Here is a 22,635-nt window from a genome sequence, read left to right as displayed (position 1 = left end):
CAAACTGGTGGCAAGTGGCATCTTGGCAGCTGCACGCTTGACTTTTCTCAGTTCATGGGCAGTTATTTTGCGCCTTGGTTTTTCCACACGCTTCTTGCGACCCTGTTGACTATTTTGAATGAAACGCTTGATTGTTCGATGATCACGCTTCAGAAGCTTTGCAATTTTAAGAGTGCTGCATCCCTCTGCAAGATATCTGACTATTTTTGACTTTTCTGAGCCTGTCAAGTCCTTCTTTTGACCCATTTTGCCAAAGGAAAGGAAGTTGCCTAATAATTATGCACACCTAATATAGGGTGTTGATGTCATTAGACCACACCCCTTCTCATTACAGAGATGCACATCACCTAATATGCTTAATTGGTAGTAGGCTTTCGAGCCTATACAGCTTGGAGTAAGACAACATGCATAAAGAGGATGATGTGGTCAAAATACTCATTTGCCTAATAATTCTGCACGCAGTGTATTCTTTTCTGCCCATCGAAAGATTTTTTCTGATACTTTCGCCAAGGACATACTTTTTGTACCTCCCTGTTTGTTCAGGTAAGTTACCGCAGTGATGTTGCCTGATAAAATGTTTCTCTCTTTTCCTTTTATTTCTGACGATATTCTTATTGGCGCAGAGTCAAAAGAAAAATTGGAAAAACAATTGATTGTTGTACAGCAGGAGCTAAAGAACCTAGGATGGATGATAAATCTACAGCAGGGATGCTCAACCTGCGGCCCTCCAGCTGTTGCAAAACTACATCTCCCAGCATGCTCAGACAGCCTACAGCTATCGTCCTACAGCAGGGCATGGTGGGAGTTGTAGTTTTACAACAGCTGGAGGGCCGCAGGTTGAGCATCCCTGCTGTAGATTTATCATCCATCCTAGGTTCTTTGGATCCTGCTTTACAACCATCAATTGTTTTTCCAATTTTTCTTTTGACTCTGTGGCAATAAGAATATAGTCTAAATAGGGGATGACTAGTATCCCTTTTTTATGTAGATTCGCTACAGCCTCTGCCATTACTTTTGAGAAGACCCTGGGGGCAGATGTTAGGCCAAAAGGAAGGACCTGGAACTGAAAATGGAACACTTGTTTCTTCCTCTGAAATGCGAACCTTAAATATTTTTGATGACCGCTGCATATTGGGATGTGATAATATGCATCGGTGAGATCCAAAGTTGCCATGTAAGCGTCTTTCCCTAGCAGATTTATTGTAGATTTTATCGTTTCCATTTTGAAACGTTTGTACAGGACATGCTGATTTAGGCCTTTTAAATTTATAATTGCTCTGTACGAGCCATTCGTTTTTTTTTACTAGAAAAATTGGAGAATAAAAACCGGTTTTCTCTTCTCCCGGAGGGACGGGAACAATGGCCTCTTTCTGAAGCAGAATCATCACTTGATCTAGGAGCAATAACTGAACTTTTCTCAGCTCCTTGGTAATGTGAAATACATCTTGAGGTAGGAAAGAAAATTCTAGTTTTAGACCTGTTGATATTACGTCTAATACCCAGGAGAAAGCGGAAATTTTTTCCCAAGTGGGGAAAAAGAACTTTTTAGTCTTCCTCCCACTGTGCTTCTGGCATCATTGATTAGTAGATTTTTGGAAGGAATTTGCTGGGTTAAAAAGAAAACCTTTGCCCCTTCCTCTACCCGTCTGCCATCTAGATGAAAAACCCCTTTTTTTATGATCTTCCCTGCCCCTTGTGGATGCGTCGAAGTTCCGTCTCTGACGAAAATTTCTGGGATCTGACGGAAAACCTGTTTTCTCAAGGATGTCGTTGAGTACCGATCCAAAAACTATCACCCTCACATGGGATACCGCATAACTTATTTTTTGAGGCGGAATCACCTGACCAGGATCTCAGACACACTGCTCTCCTAGTGGCATTGGAGAGAGCTGCCGACCTGGATGCCAATTTCAGTGTCAGAGGCATCGGCTAAAAAATTGGCTGCTTGTTTAAACATAGGCAAGGAAGCAATAATGTCCTCCCTTGGGGCTCCTGCCATCAAATGTTCTTCCACTTGGTTAACCCAGGTAGCCATGGTTCTGGCAGTCTAAGTGGCAGCTACGCTTGGTCTTAAAATGGCCATAGATGCTTCCCAAGATTTTTTAGGAAGGCTTCACTTTTATTGTCCATGGGGTCTTTTAAGAGACCTAAGTCCTCAAAGGGGAGAGCAGATTTTTTTTGTTATTTTTCCCTCCGGGGCATCCACTTTTGGACATTTATCCCAAAAAGTGGTATCTTCTTCAGTAAAACGATATTTCCTCTTTAGAATCCTGGAGACCCCAGGTATTTTCTCTAGGTCAGTCCACTCCTTATTAATAAGTTTGGTAATATTTAAATGTGGGGGAAAAAAACACCTCTCTTTTTTTCTCCCAAACCTCTAAACATAAGGTCCTGAACAGATTTAGGTTGTTTAGAGTCTTCTAAATTTAAGGTCGCCCTTATAGTTTTTAATAGGGAATCAGTGTTCTCTATGGAACAAAGTAGACGACCAGACTCGTCCTCAGAGGATTCAGAGTCGGACTCAGAAGGTAACACCCCTTCATCAAAATCATCTTCTTGTAGATCAATTTCAGAAGGGGCGGACCTGACAGATGTGGAGGTGGATGTTTTTTAGATGTGGATGCCAATTTAAGGTACACAGCGCTGCTCACTTCCTCTTTGATAATGTTTCTAATATTATCCAGAAGGGAAGGAGATTCTTCAGATATAATCTTTTCTAGACATCTCACACATACGTTTTTTTTTTTTTTATGACCGGAAGGCAGTCCTTTTTTTTACAAATAGAACACTTTTTGACATGCTGAGAAGATTCAGCCGACTTTTGTGTCTCCCTGACCTAGGAAATATATTAGAAAAAAGGCGCATTCAGAAGGGGGAAGCCTTTGGTCATAAAAAGAATTGGACTAAATAGCCCCTCACCCATGGTAAAAAAGATTGTTTCTACCACAACAGTGAGTAACAGAGACGAGAAACATCATTAAATCCCCACAGGAGAGGAGAGCTTACCGGGCTGTTGGATTTTATCGGAACTGCAGACTTCCTTACACTGTCTGACTCTCCTGGTGCCGACATGTTACCAACAAGGACGCTGGAAACCATTTCACTCCCTTTTTTAAAAACCGCTCGTTGCCTAAGGGGAAGTACGTCATACATCCGCCTCCTGTGAAGTCTCAGCTTTTGCTCTGAAATCTTGCCTGCATACGTGACCCGCTCTTCCTAATGCGATACTTCGCACGGACGCTGCCCGGGGCTGCCTCCACCAGAGGACTTGTGCCAGAGATACAGGAAGGATCGCACAGAGTCCCGTGACCCTGATCTCCACCCAGCACACTCTTCCGGATCTTCAGCCAGGCGTCAATTTAATAAAGAAAATTCCTAAATTCCTGCCAAAGCCTTTCCAGCAGGAGGATCTCCACATATCCCCAGAGGGACAGGAAACAACTGGAGAAGTTAAGGGGAGGGGGCTATTTAAAGATCTCCACGTTGCTTCCTGTGCCTGGGGGACCCGGGGTAATCCTCCTATGAATCGTGCCGCTGTGGAGGAGTTTGGAAAAGTACCATTCACACAGCTAAACCGTTAACCCTTTGTGACAGAACAGCTCAATATTTTTAAATAATGCTAGAGACAGTCCCATGGGATGGCACTACTGAACGAATACCTTCTTCAGTGTCACGCAATAAGCGATGCTCTCTGCATTAAAGCCTCTTTCAGCTGCTGTACAGGTGCTCTGCCTCCCCATCAAACAAACTTAATATATGCCAAGCAGAGATACAGAATGAGAGGCGGCACTAACCAGCTTCTTCAAGCGACTACACTGTTTATTTGTATCCAGAATAAAAAATGTGGTCACATTGAAGGGGGGTGAGGGTGGACAACTTACATAAACCACAGTCACAGATGAGCGGTGACGGACGTTTTGTGCTTCCTCAGGCCAGTACGTCATGAAGTATTACGTCTCACTTTTTTATGCCTGCTTCCAGAATAGTCATGGAAACCATGAACGCTTCTGGAAGGCGGCATTGCAACAATACATATAAACATTACAGACCCATTCACTATATCCATACAATAATCTCCTATGAACACACTCCCCGCTAATCTGTGTCTGTGGTTTATGTAAGTTGTCCGCCCTCACCCCCTGCAATGTGACCACATTTTTTGTTCTGGATACAAATAAACAGTGAAGTCGCTTGAAGAAGCTGGTGAGTGCCGTCTCTCATTCTGTATCTCTGCTTGGCGTAGCTCAATATTTTTAATAAAGACCAATTGAAGAAGTAATTTTTAGCCCAAAATGCAATCATAAAATATATATATATATATATATATATATATATAATATATAATATAAATTGCCCCCGAAGGTGTACATAGCCTTTAAATATTTAAAAAAAAAAAAAAAAATTTTACTGATGAATACATTTTTTTGGTTCCCTTGGTCACAGCAATACTTCACTTTGCTTCCAATCTACTACACACTGGCAGAGACAGGTGCCATGATAGGTTATAAAAGGCTATGGAGAGGTCTTTAGAAGCCCCCTGGCTGCCATGACAACCAATAAGCACCAGATGATTTCACCATGGGGGGAGGACAATCAGAACAGATGAAGCTCCCACCCTCTTTCTAATTGCTCAGATGCCACAGTTGCTACTGACTGCAGCATCTGAGGAGGTTAAACGGCCAGGATCAGAGATCGGAGAATGCAGTTGTATAACACAGCCAGCAGATGCTGTAGGCTCAGCTCGTAAGCCCGCTCCATACACTTCCTGCAAACCATGTATAGTTGCACAAAGATTAAAATCTTTCTTGAGCAAACTCATTACCATATTAAATGAGAATTCCTCATACAATAGCACATGCTGTTACCTGTTCCAATTATCACAACAGTGCTTCTGTCCCCAGCATAGCGGCTGCTCATGGATTTTATCCGTTTAGTGCTCTCCAATGCCTACAGTTAAAGAACAGTTCATTGGTTGCCATTACATATGAAAACAGCAATGCCCAATACTTAAATACGTTAGTAATTTACCTTTTTACTGGTGACAATGTACACACTGCCATTTTCTACTGTGATCTGCAGGGAAGAGGAAAACAAAGGCTGGGAATTAAACCCATTTTCTTTATACTGTAATTAATGCACTGGCCAAACCAGCTTTTCCTGGTAGTCCACAAAATTTCATCAAAGTGGTTATCCCACAACCAACCATTTTTACTGAAAGCCTAAGGCAAGGGCTACACGACGACACTGATTGCACAACACCTGTCTCAGCCAAGATCGTTGAGTAGCAGTGATCCCATAGAAATGAATGGAATCGCTGCGACAGTCGCAAGAAATCCTAATGCCCTAATAAAACTCTCTCTCTAATATACTTTATTAATGAACTTTCTATTTTTACAATTTTTTTCCCTACCTAAAGTGCACCATTTACTGTGCGCTTAAAACTCAATTCTCAGAAGCAGGAGCCCGCTCCGCTCAGCTAACCCTAGCATAGTACATGGGTACAGGGTACCCATGTGCTATGCCAGGAGTTAGTAATAGTCCAGGGAGCACGGACAGGAAATATGGGCTCCTGCCTGTACTCACAGCGCTGCTGCGGCCATTGATAAAATGTACTCTGTACACCGCTGAGCTGTCAGCGGTGTACACAGAACGGAGTTTTAAGCGCACAGTGAATGGTGCGCTTTAGGTAAGAAAATAAATAAATAAATAAATAAATAAATAAAGAGTCGTAAAAATAGAAAATTCATTAATAAAGTATATTAGAGATAGTTTTATTAGGGCATTAGGGATAACATATTAAAAGTTTAGATAAAGGTTTAGTTACTCTTTAAAACAAGCCATATGAAGTCCTGTTTGCAGTTTGCCACAAGCCATGTAGGACACACAGCAAACATGTAGAAGAAGGTGATCTGGTCAGATGAGACCAAAGTTGAACTTTTTGGTTTAACTGCAAAACGCTATGCACGGCGGAAAATTAACACATCACCCTGAACACACCCTCCTCACTGTGAAACATGGTAGTGGCAGCATCATGCTGTGGGGATGCTTTTCTTCAGCAGGAACAGGGAAGCTGGTTAGCGTTAGGGCTCTTTCATACGAACGTAGGGGCTCCATGCCCGTGCTGCGGACTGCATACGGCGGTTCTGCAATACACGGGTCACCAGCCGTGTTCATTCCCCATCACAGATGCGGACCCATTCACTTGAATGGGTCCGCAAATTCGGAGATGCGGTGCGGAACGGAAGCACGGAACGGAACCCCGCGGAAGTGCTTCTGTGGTGTTCCGTTCCGCAAGTAGCAACCAGTTAGTAAGGAACAGATTACATGGGGTGTTTTGGATGGGAGGTGATGTTACTTGGTACTAAATGTTTATAATTACAAATAGTATTATTTTACATTATGTGTACAAGGAGGCTTGATTACGATTATGGAACTACACCCTTTAAACATAAGATATGGGTGCCAAATATTACCTTGAAGCAGGGTAGACTGTCCAGCCCAGGAAACTCTTCTATGTCACCATTCCTGACATTGAAACAGGCCCCGTGCCAAGGACAACGAACTCTGTCCCCTACCAGCACCCCTGAAATTCATTAGACCATTCATTTATCAGTATCACCAAAATCATATTTATTGCCTGTTGCTTATGCAGCACCAACATATGCCGCAGAGCTGTACAGAGATTGTGAGCACACATGGGCACAGTAACTATATATGCTATAGTTATGCGCTATGCAGGACTATTTATAAAAAGGGCTGAAACAGCATTTATAATTAAATATATGCTGCCGCTACCACAGAAAATGCCTATTCTTGATTGCGGACAAGAATAGGACATGCTCTATTTTTTTGCGGGGCCACTGAACGGAACTACAGATGTGGACAGCACACAGTGTATCTTTTGCGGCCCCATTGAAATGAATTGGTCCGCACCCATTCCGCAAAATTGCGGAACGGATGCGGACTCATTCATATGGTCATGTAAATGTAGCCTAAGAGAGCATTCTTGCTGTTTTACACTTAGACGTAGAAAATGCTAAATGAGATGACCCTGCTGGCCCGTTCCCTTCCCCAGCCAATTTTTTTTTAGACCCGACGTGAGCGGGGAGAAGTCATAGATTGCGAGGCAAATGACCTTTGCCCTTCCTAGCAAACAAGCTGCCTTGATTAGGTGGTGCATATAGGTGTGTATGCTCCTCCTCTCATTGGCTGCTGGATGCACATAGAGGTGACTAGGAGCAGCACACCGTATGTGCACAGTCTGCTCTCCTGAACATAGATGCCCAATGGCATAGGTAGGTTTAGCGTAGGACCTGCCTGACCTGAGGCCACCTTGGCGCTGGGTAGGCGGGCACAGATGTGTTTTGATCAAAATATATTGGCTAAGAGTCTCAGATTTTATTACATCAGAGGGAGGGCTTAGTCCATATATAATACTAGCATCTATTTTGTTAGTGCATAATTATCATTTTTTCTGTGACTTCTTTTCATGAATGTAGCCAGCGACATCAGCATATTTATTTATTACATTGTGCAGGATGTTTTTATCTATCTTTATCTTTTTTCTGTGATTTTTGTTCAAAATGACCTTTGCCCCACAATCTGCGCCTGAAATATGCCTAATTTAGGCGTATTTCTGTTTCATAAATGACCCCCATAAGGAATAGTATATGAGCTATACACCTAATAGGAGGAACATATAATCAGGGGTGGATGAAGAGGTGTGGCCTGGTTATTCAGAGGTGGGGTTATGACATCAGACATCTATTCCTTTTCCCCATGTGTGGAGCTATGCTTATAGAACATTCAATGGTACTGGCACTCACAGCAAACATTGTTGACCCGCTTTACACATTTTTCAAGTAATTTATGGTAGCTGTTTGTGATTATTGCCATGTAATATTAATGCACACTGTAGAGGACTTGTTCTAAAGGTCAGATTACCTTTTTGAGATTCTGGTGTATTTTTTGTTTTATGGCAATTTACATTATGGGCCTCAATGGTGATGTTGGTGCCACATGAAATATGGGAAAATAATAATGTACTTACAATACACAATAATCAATATAGTACATTTCTTACCTTTACTTAGAGGAGCGCCATAATGGGAGCACTTGTTTCCTACAGCGCTGAATACCCCATTATTCCTTACTAAAAGAACTGATTGTCCTTGCACCTCAAACTCTCGCATCCTAAAAGAAAAATATGGGTATGATGGAGACTTATCACATTCAAGTTGAAGGAAGCTATTTGCAATATCTGAACATTTGGAGAAAAAAAAATTAAATAATGAAAAGAAGGAAAAATTAACTGCGAATTGGCTAATGTCCAAGTTTTAGATATTGACAGTTGTCAAATACCCATCACGAAAAGTCCTAAGGAGACCTCAGAGTATTATGGCTGACGTCTGGATGGCTCATTGAGCCATTCTGTGTGAAATTAAGTAATTCCTTGTTTCCAAGTTGGTTGTATATTCAAGTTTGCAGTTCCATTTGGTCACCAGATACGTTGGCCACTTCCAGGTCAGTCAAGTCAATTACCCCACAGTTTTTCTTAAAGGGAAGGTGTCATCAGAACATAGCTATTGAGTAAAGTTTTATGAGAAACATTTTTTTTTGTTTTGTTTTTAAATTTCATGTCACTATTTAGATTATTAAAGAAAAGAAAGCTACAGTCAGGTCCATAAATATTGGGTCATCGACACAATTGTAAATTTTTTTGTCTCTATACACCACCACAATGGATTTGAAATGAAACAAACAAGATGTGCTTTAACTGCAGACTGTCAGCTTTAGGCCTCATGCACACGACCGTTGTGTGCACCCGTGGCCGTTGTGCCGTTTTCCGTTTTTTTTCGCGGACCCATTGACTTTCAATGGGTCCGTGGAAAAATCTGAAAATGCACCGTTTTGCAGCCGCATTCGTGATCCGTGTTTCCTGGCCGTGAAAAAAATATGACTTGTCCTATTTTTTTCACGGCCAACGGTTCACGGACCCATTCAAGTCAATGGGTCCGTGAAAGAACACGGATGCACACAAGATTGGCATCCGTGTCCGTGATCCGTGGCCGTAGGTTAGTTTTTATACAGACGGATCCGAAGATCCGTCTGCATAAAAGCTTTTTCGAAGCTGAGTTTTCACTTCGTGAAAACTCAGAACCGACAGTATATTCTAACACAGAAGCGTTCCCATGGTGATGGGGACTCTTCTAGTTAGAATACACTACAAACTGTGTACAAGACTGCCCCCTGCTGCCTGGCAGCACCCGATCTCTTACAGGGGGCCGTGATCAGCACAATTAACCCCTTCAGGTGCGGCACCTGAAGGGGTTAATTGTGCTGATCACGGCCCCCTGTAAGAGATCAGGGCTGCCAGGCAGCAGGGGGCAGACCCTCCCCCCCCTCCCCAGTTTGAATATCATTGGTGACCAGTGCGGCCCCCCCCTCCCTCTATTGTAATAATTTGTTGGTGGCACAGTGTGCGCCCCCCCCTCCCTCCCTCTATTGTAATAATTCGTTGGTGGCACAGTGTGCGCCCCCCATCGGCCCCCCCTCCCTCTATAGCATTAACAACATTGGTGGCCAGTGTGCGGCCTCCCATCTCCCCCCCCCCCCCCATCATTGGTGGCAGCGGAGTTCCGATCGGAGTCCCAGTTTAATCGCTGGGGCTCCGATCGGTAACCATGGCAACCAGGACGCTACTACAGTCCTGGTTGCCATGGTTACTTAGCAATAGTACAATAGTAGAAGATTCAAACTTACTGGCTGCTGCTATGTTCGTGTCCGGCCGGGAGCTCCACCTACTGGTAAGTGACAGGTCTGTGCGGCGCATTGCTAAATGAACTGTCACTTAGCAGTAGGAGGAGCTCCCGGCCGGACACAGACATCGCAGCTCCCAGGTAAGTATGAATCTTTTACTATTGTACTATTGCTAGTAACCCGCTGCCACCAATGATCGGGGGGAGGGAGGCCGCACACTGGCCACCAATGTTGTTAATGCTATAGAGGGAGGGGGGGGCCAATGGGGGGCGCACACTGTGCCACCAACGAATTATTACAATAGAGGGAGGAAGGGGGAGGGGCGCACACTGTGCCACCAACAAATTATTACAATAGAGGGAGGAAGGGGGGGGGCCGCACTGGCCACCAATGATATTCAAACTGGGGGGGGGGGGGGGGGGGGTCTGCCCCCTGCTGCCTGGCAGCCCTGATCTCTTACAGGGGGATATGATAGTACAATTAACCCCTTCAGGTGCGGCACCTGAGGGGTTAATTGTGCTGATCACGGCCCCCTGTAAGAGATCGGATGCTGCTAGGCAGCAGGGGGCAGTCATGTACACAGTTTGTAGTATATTCTAACTAGAAGCGTCCCCATCACCATGGGAACGCCTCTGTGTTAGAATATACTGTCGGAAATGAGGTTTCACGATCTAACTCATATCCGACAGTATATTCTAACATAGAGGCGTTCCCATGGTGATGGGGACGCTTCAAGTTAAAATATACCATCGGATTGGAGAAAACTCAGATCCCATGGTATAAAAGGGACTCCAGACTTTACATTGAAAGTCAATGGGGACGGATCCGTTTGAAATGGCACCATATTGTGTCAACGTGAAACGGATCGGTCCCCATTGACTTGCATTGTAATTCAGGACGGATCCGTTTGGCTCCGCACGGCCAGGCGGACACCAAAACGACTTTTTTTTCATGTCCGTGGATCCTCCAAAAATCAAGGAAGACCCACGGACGAAAAAACGGTCACGGATCACGGACCTACGGACCCCGTTTTTGCGGACCGTGTAAAAAAACGTCCGTGTGCATGAGGCCTTAATTTGAGAGTATTTACATCCAAATCAGGTGAACGGTGCAGGAATTACAACTGTTTGCATATGTGTCTCCCACTTGTTAAGGGACCAAAAGTAATAGGAAAGAATAATAATCATAAATCAAACTTTCACTTTTTAATACTTGGTTGCAAATCCTTTGCAGTCAATTACAGCCTGAAGTCTGGAATGCATAGACATTACCAGACACTGGGTTTCATCCCTGGTGATGCTCTTCCAGGCCTCTACTGCAACTGTCTTCAGTTCCTGCTTGTTCTTGGGGCATTTTCGCTTCAGTTTTGTTTTCAGCAAGTGAAATGCATGCTCAATCGGATTCAGGTCAGGTGATTGACTTGGCCATTGCATAACATTCCACTTCTTTCCCTTAAGAAACTCTTTGGTTGCTTTTGCAGTATGCTTTGGGTCATTTTCCATCTGCACTGTGAAGCGCCGTCCAATGAGTTCTGAAGCATTTGGCTGAATATGAGCAGATAATATTGCCTGAAACACTTCAGAATTCATCCTGCTGCTTTTGTCAGCAGTCACATCATCAATACAAGAGAACCAGTTCCATTAGCAGCCATACATGCCCACGCCATGACACTACCACCACCATGCTTCACTGATGAGGTGGTATGCTTAGGATCATGAGCAGTTCCTTTCCTTCTCCATACTCTTCTCTTCCCATCACTCTGGTACAAGTTGATCTTGGTCTCATCTGTCCATAGGATGTTGTTCCAGAACCGTGAAGGCTTTTTTTAGATGTCATTTGGCAAACTCTAATCTGGCCTTCCTGTTTTTGAGGCTCACCAATGGTTTACATCTTGTGGTGAACCCTCTGTATTCACTCTGGTGAAGTCTTCTCTTGATTGTTGACTTTGACACACATACACCTACCTCCTGGAGAGTGTTCTTGATCAGTGATGGCCAGTTTGCAGTGTTTGCCATCGAACACATGCGGGCTGCCATCTTAACTCACAAGTCCGGCGATGCACAGGTAAGCCCTTACCCGTGCCTGTGCTGCGAGCCGGTCTGAAACAAATGCGGTCATCGGTAGCAGGCAGTTCCGAGAACAGCCACCGGGGGCCTTCATCAGGCTGTTCTCGGACCTGCCTGCTCCTGGTGATCGCATTTGTTTCAGACCAGCTCGCAGCACAGGCAAGGGCATACCTGTGCATCGCTGGACTTGTGCGTTAAGATGGCAGCCCGCATGTGTTCGCTGGCGAACACTGTGAACTGGCCATCACTGTTCTTGATCTGGCCAACTGTTGTGAAGGGTGTTTTCTTCACCAGGGAAAGAATTCTTCGGTCTTCCACCACAGTTATTTTCCGTGGTCTTTCGGGTCTTTTGGTGTTGCTGAGCTCACCGATGCGTTCCTTCTTTTTAAGAATATTTCAAACAGTTGTTTTGGCCACGCCTAATGTTTTTGCTATCTCTCTGATGGGTTTGTTTTGTTTTTTCAGCCGAATGATGGCTTGCTTCACTGATAGTGACAGCTCTTTGGATCTCATCTTGAGAGTTGACAGCAACAGATTCCAAATGCAAATAGCACACTTGAAATGAACTCTGGACCTTTTATCTGCTCATTGTTATTGGGATAATGAGGGAATAACACACACCTTGCCATAGAACAGCTGAGAAGCCAATTGCCCCATTACTTTTGGTTCCTTAACAAGTGGGAGGCACATATGCAAACTGTTGTAATTCCTACACCGTTCACCTGATTTGGATGTAAATACCCTCAAATTAAAGCTGACAGTCTGTAGTTAAAGCACATCTTGTTTGTTTCATTTCAAATCCATTATGGTGGTGTGTAGAGCCAAAAATGTTCGAATTGTGTCGATGTCTCAATATTTATGGACCCGACTGTAAATCCTGCAGTTTTTGCAGTGGCCACTAAACCTAATATTATGTTGAGACTTTATGTGATAATAATGAGAACGCCAGAAGAGTGAGTGATCTCTACAGAACACAAAGGATTACAATGACAGATAGAACCTTTGTTTATAGATAACACAGGATTCACCATTCACAATAGGTAATATCACAGCTTATCTACCCTGCCCTTGTACAGTGATCTCTGCACAGGTCACAGAGAAAACTCTCCCAGAGAAGTCAAGGAGGTCCCTCCAGTCTATAAAATCGATATGTTTTCACTATCTGGTTTAAGTTATCAGAATTTTTTTATTTTTATAGCTGACACTTTCCCTTTAAGTTGGCCATATACAAGGTCTGTTTGCCCTCAATCCAACACACATTAAAATATAAGGGAACGGATTACTAAACTGTCATACACTGCAAGACATCTACCCATTGCATGGATGAAAACATCCTGCGTCATGGGGGGGGCAGACAATAGCAGGCCATGACGGGAACAAGCCTCCCTATCGTCATCCGTGATCCTGCCTGCTATTGGCTGCCTCCGACGCCGGATGTTTTCATCCGCATGACGGGGAGAAGTAGCGGCGGCCGACATGGGCATCAGCCATGCTGGGCATGCATGTGTATGAGGGGAACAGTATGGCTGGCTTAATATGCAAGTGCTGATCAGACTACACAGTTTGCTGTCTGTAACCATGGAGATGCATAGAAGCTGTAGACATAAAACAGTGGGCTATTTTACATTTTATATGCCATAAAGCAATAAAAATGTTGGTTGCAAAAGTATACGTAGCCTTTAATGTTCAAGTGTTAATTCAATAACAAGAGAAACAAATTTGTAGACCTTACTCTCCATCTTTTAGATCGAAATCCTTGCACAGTTCTTGAGTAATCACCTCGTTTCCACTCATAACGATTTTATTTTCAGTTCCTGCAATACGAGCCAACATTACACATTCATTCAGCAGTGAATAAACCTAGAATGATGATAATGCTTTTCCTAACACATTGGTGGAAATTTATCAAACTGCTGTCAAGTACAACAGAGTTAGTTGTCCATAGCAACCAATCAGATTCCACCTTTCATTTTCCAAAGGAGCTGTGAAAAATTAAAGGTGGAATCTGATTGGTTGCTGTGGGCAACTAAGCCACTTCTACTTCTCACCAGTTTGATAAATCTCCCTCATTGTTCAAAAATAGATTTTGAATGGATGGAAATACAAGTTTTTACAACAGAAACAATAAAAAGGAAGTGATTGTGCATGTATTATTACACTTAATGCAGCAAGAAACGTAACCCATTTAACAGGTATTCTTTCAAGGTGTCTTGAAAATGCTTTAAAAGGGCATCTGTCAGCAGATTTGTACCTATGAAACTGGCTGACCGGTTACACGTGCACTTGGCAGCTGTTCATATTGTGCCTGCATTACTGAGAAAAATAATGTTTTATTATATGCAAATGAGCTTCTAGGAGCATTGCGGTTACACCTAGAGGCTCTGCTCTCTCTGCAACTGCTGCGTCCTCTGCACTTTGATGGACAGGGCCAGGTGTGATGATGTTTTCGCTGCCTGGCCCTGTCAAAGTGCAGAGGGCGCAGCAGTTGCACAGAGAGCTGAGCCTCTAGGTGTAACAATAACGCCCCCATTGCTCCTAGAGGCTCATTTGCATTTATTAAAACATAATTTTTCTCAGCAATGCTGGCACATATGAACATGGGACCAACACAGATGCCTTCAGCTGTAGAGTTCAGTGGACACCTGGATGTTCGGGTTCGACCGAACTTCGGAAAAAAGTTCGAGTTCGGGACCCGAACTTGACCCCGAACCCCATTGAAGTAAAGGGGGACCCAAACTTTTGAGCACTAAAATGGCTGTAAAAATGTCATGGAAAGGGAAATGACTTAAAATAACATAAAATACGTAAAAATAAAAAATTATCTTGATCTAGGAGGACCAGGTCTATATGGAGTAGGAGGTTGAGGAGGCGGTGGATGTGGCGGGGTAGGTGGAAGCCTCGGTGGAGTAGGAGGAGGTAGCCTACACTGCTTTTTGGTTTAAAATTAGGGTACACCCCAAAACATTGGGAAATATAACCTGTGATAATCCCCTCCAGTCATGCTAAACACACGTTCAGACAATACACTGGGTGCAGGGCAGGCCAGCACCTCCAAGGGGTAAAGGGCAAGCTCAGGCCATGTGCCCAATTTGGGGACCCAGAAGTTGCAGGCGCTGACCCCTGTCAGTCAGTTCGTGTAGGCGTGTGCACACTTACTGCCCCACCATGTCGCACGTCCCCGTGATATTCACGATCCAATTTGATATCTGCTCTATCAACTTTCTATGTTCTTTTATGCGCCTACCATGGTGATCACGGGTGGCGGGGATCAGGGTTCCAGGCCGGAGAGCGAGCGTGAGAAAGAGAGACCACATCCAAGGGAGGATTAATTTTTTCAAATGCAAAATTATAGAGTTGAAATTATTAAAGCATAAAAGTGTGACAACTTTTCAAAGTTTAAGCATTGAATTAAAGGATGTGGTGCGCATTAATTACTGAATAATTTATTACATTCTATTCACGTCTAAAATTGTATAATGTCAACCCAAGAATGTAACAGAAAAATTATTGAAATTTATTAAGCTGTCAACTAGGTAGAGGGAGGGGTATATTACACCCAAAAATTGGTGAATTTCACCAAAAAATGTAACTGACAAATTTTTTTCTTTTTTTTCTTTTCGGTCTACTAGGTATAGGAGTGGTACATCACACCCAAAAATTGGTGAATTTCACCAGAATATATAACTGTCAATTATTTTTTTTTGTTTAACCTGTCTACTAGGTATAGCAGTGGTACTATACACACCAAAATTGCTGAATTTCACCCTAAAATGTAAATGACTATTTATTTTTTAACCGGCCTAATAGGTATAGCAATGGTACTATACACCCAAAAATTTGTTAATTTCACCTGAAAATGTAAATGACAAAGTAGTTGTAAAACACGTACAAAAAAAAAAAAAAAAAAAAAAAAAAAAATGGATTTATGAGGTGGAGTTCCATATGGAGTAAGTTTGAGGATGTAGTGGAGTAGGTGGAAGCGGCGGTGGAGGAGGACGAGGTTTTTGGTTTTAATTTAATTTTGTAAAATTATGGTACACTCCAAAAGAGTGTGAAATATCCAAAATACAAACATGAGCAATTGCGCTGCAGTATAACAATGGCTGCTTAGTGCCGGTATACATGTCTATTCTGCACAAGGTAAAGACAAGTCCTGAGGGATCCATGCCTGGTTCATTTCAATGAACGTGAGCTTGTCCACATTGGCTGTGGACAGGCGGCTGCGCTTGTCTGTGATGACTCCCCCTGCCGTGCTAAACACACGTTCAGATAATACACTGGCTGCAGGGCAGGCCAGCACCTCCAAGGCGTAAAGGGCAAGCTCAGGCCATGTGCCCAAATTTGGAGACCCAGAAGTTGAAGGGGGCAGACCCATCATTCAGTACGTGTAGGCGTGTGCACACATACTGCTCCACCATGTTGGTGAACTGCTGCCTCCTGCTAAGACGTTCCATATCAGCTGGTAGTGCTGGTTGTTGTGGCGTGCTGACAAAGCTTTTCCACATTTCGGCCATGCTAACCCTGCCTTCTGAGGTGCTGGAGGTGCCCCAGCTGAATTGGCGACCTCTTCCTCGTCCTCTGCCTTCGCCTTGTGCTTCCACTGTGCCCCCGCTGTGAGGTGGGAATGCCACCAGCAGCGCGTCTACCAGTGTGCGCTTGTACTCACGCATCTTACGATCACGCTCCAGTGACGGAATTAAGGACGGTACGTTGTCCTTGTAACGGGGATCCAGCAGCGTGGCCACCCAGTAATCAGCACAAGTTAGAATGTGGGCAACTCGGCGGTCGTTGCGGAGACACTGCAGCATGTAATCGCTCATGTGTGCCAGGCTGCCCAGAGGCAACGAAAAGCTGTCCTCTGTGGGAGGTGTATCGTCTGTGTCCTCTGTATCCCCCCATCCACGCATCAGTGATGGCCATGAGCTGGTCTGGGTGCCACCCTGCTGTGAACATGGTTCCTCCTCCTGCATCTCCTCCTCCTCATCCTCCACAACTGCGCCCTGGCTGGACAATTGTGTACCTTGGGTTTGTGGGTGCAGGAACCCACCCTAGGAGCCACTTGGGAATGACTGGCCGGAAACACTACGAAATGATCCCTCTTCCTCCTCCTCCTGTGCCACATCCTCTTCCATCATCGCCAGGAGCGTTTTTTCAAGGAGGCATAGAAGTGGGATAGTAACGCTGAGAATGGCGTTATCGGCACTGGCCATGTTGGTGGAGTACTCGAAACAGCGCAACAAGGAACACAGGTCTCGCATGGAGGCCCAGTCATTGGTGGTGAAGTGGTGCTGTTCCGCAGAGCGACTCACCCGTGCGTGCTGCAGCTGAAACTCCACTATCGCCTGCTGCTGCTCGCACAGTCTGGCCAGCATGTGCAAGGTGGAGTTCCACCTTGTTAGCACGTCGCATATGAGGCGGTGAGCGGTAAGGCCGAAGTTACGCTGTAGCGCAGACAGGCGAGCAGCGGCAGGGTGAGAACGCCGAAAGCGCGCACAGACGGCCCGCACTTTATGCAGCAGCTCTGACATGTCGGGGTAATTTTTAAGGAATCTCTGCACCACCAAATTCAGCACATGCGCCAGGCAAGGGATGTGCGTCAAACCGGCTAGTCCCAGAGATGCTACGAGATTTCGCCCATTATCGCACACCACCAGGCCGGGCTTAAAGCTGACTGGCAGAAACCACTTATCTGTCTGTTGTTCAAGGCCCGTCCACAGCTCCTGCGCGGTGTGGGGTTTGTCCCCCAAACAGATAAGTTTTAAAACTGCCTGCTGTCGTTTACCCCTGGCTGTGCTGAAGTTGGTGGTGAAGGTGTTACGCTGACCGGATAAGGAGCTGGTAGAGGATGAGGAAGCAGAGTAGAAGCGCCCTGCAATCCTCAGTGGTGGAAGGACATGCGCCAAACTGCTATCCGCCTCAGGCCCAGCCGCCACTGCATTTACCCAGTGTGCTGTTATGGAGATATAACGGCCCTGACCGTGCTTACTGGTCCACGTATCCGTAGTCAGGTGCACCTTGCCACAGATGGTGTTGCGCAGTGCACACCTGATTTTGTCCCCTACTTGGTTGTGCAGGGAAGGGATGGCTCGCCTTGAAAAGTAGTGGAGGCTGGGCACGACATACTGTGGGACAGCCACTGCCATAAGGCCTTTAAAACTATCCGTCTCCACCAGACGGAATGACAGCATTTCAAAAGGCCAGTAATTTAGAAATGCTGGCATTCAGGGCTAGGGATCGCAGGTGGGTAGGGGGGCACTTCCTCTTCCTCTCCAGCATTTGGGATATGCAGAACTGAACGCTTCCGTGGGCCTGGTGACCCAGGTGTTGGTGTTGCTGGCAGATCCTCTGTTTGCGGGGTGCCAGGTGGCACTGTCACTCCAGAGGTGGATGAAGAGGCCGCGACTGCAGCAGAAGAGGAAGCAGGAGGAGCCAGAGACCTTTCTTGGTTTTTGAGGTGTCTACTCCACTGCAGCTCGTGCTTTGCACTTAAATGCCTGGTCATGCAGGTTGTGCTCAGGTTGAGAACGTTTATGCCTCGCTTCAGGCTCTGATTGCACAGCGTGCAAACCACTCGTGTCTTGTCGTCAGCACATTGTCTGAAGAACTGCCACGCCAGGGAACTCCTTGGAGCTGGCTTCGGTGTGCTCGTTCCTTTGCTGCGATGGGCAGTAGGAGGTGTACTGTCTAGAGGACGGCCGCTCTGCTTTTGCACCCTGCTCCCTCTTCTGCTGTGCTGGTGGCTCTGTGCGACCACCGCCTCTTCCTCCGAACTACATAGGTCACTCGCATGACCTTGATTCCATGTGGGGTCGAGAACCTCATCGTCCTCCACATCATCTTCCATCGTCTTCACCCCTGACTTCCTTGTCGGTCTGCACACTTTCGAAAGCCCCAGCAGTTGGCACCTGTGTTTAGTCATCATCCGAGACATGCTGCAATGGTCCTCCCATGTACTCATCTTAAAAGATAAGTGGTTGGGCACCGGTGCACTTAATCTCTTCCACTTCTGGGGCAGGGCTAGGTGGATGGCCCTGGGAAACCCTGCTAACAGAGTCATCAAAAAGCAGAAGAGACTGCTGAATGACTTGGGGCTCAGACTGCTTGGCTGATTTGCAAGGGGGTGAGGTGAAAGACTGATGGACATCGGCTGCAGGTGCCAACTGTGGTCTTTAAGCAGGAGACTGGGTGGGAGACAATGAAGGAACTGGATCCACTGTCAGCAACCCAATCTACTATCGCCTGTACTTGTTCAGGCCTCACCATTCGTAGAACAGCATTAGGCCCGACCAAATACCGCTGCAAGTTTTGTCGCCTACTCGCACCTAAGGAAGGGGTTTCACTTGTGCGTGTAGCTGGCACAGATCGACCACGTCCTCTCCCTGCAACAGGAGCTCCACCAGCAGCACCACGACCTGGGCCACGTCCCTTATTTGACGCTCTCCTCATACTTTTCAAATTTAGGATCTTGCCCTAAATGGGTGTTTAATTAATAGTAGAATAGAACGACAGTATGTAAAGGGTGCATCTCACAGGGCCTGAAGTAAATATTTTTTTGCCCAAAATGGCTGTATTTCAAATGCCTGATTCAAACCCCTGTATGTAGAGGGAGTATCTCACACGGTCTGAACCAGTGTAGGCCTGAAGTAAATATCTTTTTGCACAAAATGGCTGTATTTCAAATGGCTGTATTTCAAATCCCTGAATCAAACCCCTGTATGTAGAGGGAGTATCTCACACGGTCTGAATCAGTGTAGGCCTGAATTCAATATTGGTGCACCAAATGGCGGTATTTAAAATCTCTGAATGTAACCCAAATGTATTAAGGGTGCATCTCACAATGACATCTGCATCAAAGGCTGCCAACTAAATTTTTTGTGATCAAACGACTGTTTGTTTAACAACTGAATTTGACAGCAGTATGTAAGCCTGTAATTTCACACGTGCTGATGCTGCAAGGCCTGAAAATAGTGTTTTTTGTCAAAAAAAAGTGTGTTTTTCAAACCCCAGAAAATGATGGGTGTATTTCTAGCTTAAATTGCACACTGACTAATCAAGATGTTGTAGTTTGCCAAAAGTGTGTTTTTTTGGTAACAGAATATGAATGCTGTATATATTAAACTTGAATTTAACACTTGCAGATCTGGAAAATACTGTTTTTGAAGGAAAAAAAAAAGTGTGTTTTTAAAACCCTAGAAGATGATGGGTGTATTTCTACCTTAAATTGCACACTGACTAATCCAGATGTTTTAGTTTGCCCAAAAAAAAATGGTGATTTGCAATGTCCCAAAAGCTCAGATGCAGTCCTGGTGCACTGAGCTTGCATAAAAATTATAAAGTTATTTTTTTTTTGGTCAATGGCCTCAGGGCAGGGTAAAAAGATTGTGTCCTGTACCCACACAACTATTTGTCTGTAGATCGCCGAGTCAGATTCTCTCCTATTCTCTCCCTGAAATCACAAGTCCAGCAGCATCCTCTCCCTACACTTAAGCTTATATAGAGGCTGGGTCACATGCTGCACTGGCCAATCACAGCCATGCCATTCGTAGGCATGGCTGTGATGGCTTCTAAGGTCAGACAGTTAACCGTTTGTTGATTGGCTGCTGTGCAGCCTTTCAAAAAGCACCAAGAAAGAGCCGAACACCGAACCCGAACTTTTACGGAAAAGTTCGGGTTCGGGGTCCAAAAATCCTAAAGTTCGGTACGAACCCGAACTTTACAGTTCAGGTTCGCTCAACCCTATACAGCTGCCAAATGCACATGTAACAGGTCAGCAAGTTTCATAGGTACAAATCTCTTGACAGGTGCCCTTTAAAAAGGGATCGGACCTTTGGGTCCTCCAATGATTATGAAAATGAGGGTCCCCCTGTTTGAAAGGGGTAGTGGTCGAGGATGCGCAGCCTTCTCCCTATACACAGTATATTAAAAAAGCTACCAATTACCCATGGGAGGATGAGGAGAGTCGTAGCTCATGAATATTGGGATTCCAGCAGTGCTCAAGAAAGGCCGGACGCTGGAGGTAGGCCTACATGAGGGGTTTTGGGCGCCAGGGCCGGGCAAGGATGGGTTAAGGGGTTGAAGGTAGGCGGGAGTGTGAGCAGGGAGGGTGTAGGTTATAAGAGGGGGCGGGCGCATGCGGACCGGCGCCATTTTAGGGAGAACGGCAGGAGTGAGGACATCTTCCTCCCACCCGCCCCTTTTTTGTGTTATGTTGGGAAGGTGACGTTTAGTGATGTCGCGGCAGGTGAAGGTCATAGAAGCTGGTGGTCTTGGATGGTCTGGAAAATAGGAGGGCCCTCAGGAGGGGGGCTGGACTCTCATAGTTGGGGCATTTTGGTTCGTTCAGAGAGGCGTCCATCAGTTGGTGTCTCCGAGCTGGAGTTTTGCGGCTGGAGGCAAGATGGAAGTGTCGAGTTGGCGTGTTTTTTATATATGTTGGAAATTTGGGGCTTCTATGACCTCCCTCGTCAGGGGGGTATGGCAATGTTATTGTTTATATATATATATATATATATATATATACATACATAAAGAAAAAATTCAGGCAGCACTCCTTGTTAACTCAGCCGTAGCTGTGCGGTGCCAGCGGTGGTCCCTGGATTCAGGACTTTGAAATAATGAAGAAAATCCGCAGCACTCCTTGAAGTATAGAAAAATGTAGTTTTATTCACACATGTCAAAATCAGACAACGTTTCGGTTCTCTCCCAGAACCTTTTTCAAGTCAGGTGACTTGAAAAAGGTTCTGGGAGAGAACCGAAACGTTGTCTGATTTTGACATGTGTGAATAAAACTACATTTTTCTATACTTCAAGGAGTGCTGCGGATTTTCTTCATTATATATATATATATATATATATATATATATATATATATATATATTTATTATGTATTTATTTATTTTCATTAATAAACGGCTGCTGTGGCTGATTTAATCCAACCCAGTCTGAGTATTCATTTAAGGTAAGAGGTAGTTGGGGGGTAAGGGTTTTTTATTAGGCCTCATGCACACGACCGTTTTTTTTTGCGGTCCACAAAACGGATTTCCGTTGTTCTGTGATCTGTGACCGTTTTTTCTTCCGTGGGTCTTCCTTGATTTTTGGAGGATCCACGGACGTGAAAAGTGAAAAAAAAAAAACAAAGTCAAGTTTGCATTGAAAATGATAGGAAAAACGGACACGGATGACTATCTTGTGTGCATCCGTGATTTTTCACGGACCCATTGACTTGAATGGGTCCGTGAACCGTTGTCCGTGAAAAAAATAGGACAGGTGATGGACCATGTGATTGGAGCATGTGATCTGACATCACCAAAGGTCCTTTAGCCCATAGTTCATCTTTTGAGAAGTAAAGAAGAGACCGGGACTTATGCGAACAAACGGAGAAGGTGAGTTAATTTTTTTTATTTTTTTTAACCCTCAACTGATCACTTACTATGCATTCTGTTTTCAAAATGCTATTATTTTCCCTTATAACCATGTTATAAGGGAAAATAATAACATCTACACAACACCGAACCCAAACCTGAACTTCTGTGAAGAAGTTCGGGTCTGGGTACCACAGTCGGTTTTTTATCACGCGCGTGCAAAACACATTGCACACGCACGATAAAAACTGAACATCGGAACGCAATCGCAGTCAAAACTGACTGCAATTGCATTCCTACTCGCGCGGGTTTGCCGCAACACACCGGGACGCATCCGGAACTAATCCGGACACGCTCGTGTGTAGTGTACGGGAGCTGTAATGCCCGTCACTACAGAAGGGTCACTGGTGTGCTGTCATTTCTCCTTATTTAAGGGAAAGTTGGTATAA

The 22,635-nt window shown here is 44.9% G+C and overlaps 1 protein-coding gene across 2 annotated transcripts in view; it reads right to left on the bottom strand.

Annotated features, from left to right (window-relative positions):
* LOC120994759 (apoptosis-inducing factor 3-like) overlaps positions 1 to 22,635 on the bottom strand; it is a 198,809-nt gene that overhangs the window by 167,008 nt on the left and 9,166 nt on the right. For both annotated transcript variants that reach the window (XM_040423553.1, XM_040423554.1), the window contains 5 exons: positions 13,558 to 13,639; positions 8,084 to 8,193; positions 6,474 to 6,583; positions 5,029 to 5,073; positions 4,866 to 4,947 (listed from right to left, as the gene is read on the bottom strand). In XM_040423553.1, coding sequence (XP_040279487.1) covers positions 4,866 to 4,947; positions 5,029 to 5,073; positions 6,474 to 6,583; positions 8,084 to 8,193; positions 13,558 to 13,619 — 409 coding nt within the window. In that variant the 5' untranslated portion in view covers positions 13,620 to 13,639. The remainder of the gene's footprint in view (positions 1 to 4,865; positions 4,948 to 5,028; positions 5,074 to 6,473; positions 6,584 to 8,083; positions 8,194 to 13,557; positions 13,640 to 22,635) is intronic.

The sequence above is a fragment of the Bufo bufo genome, chromosome 3 (genome assembly GCF_905171765.1).
Source record: "Bufo bufo chromosome 3, aBufBuf1.1, whole genome shotgun sequence".
In the NCBI taxonomy this organism is placed as follows: domain Eukaryota; kingdom Metazoa; phylum Chordata; class Amphibia; order Anura; family Bufonidae; genus Bufo; species Bufo bufo.
This window is presented reverse-complemented; position numbering and strand designations above follow the sequence as displayed.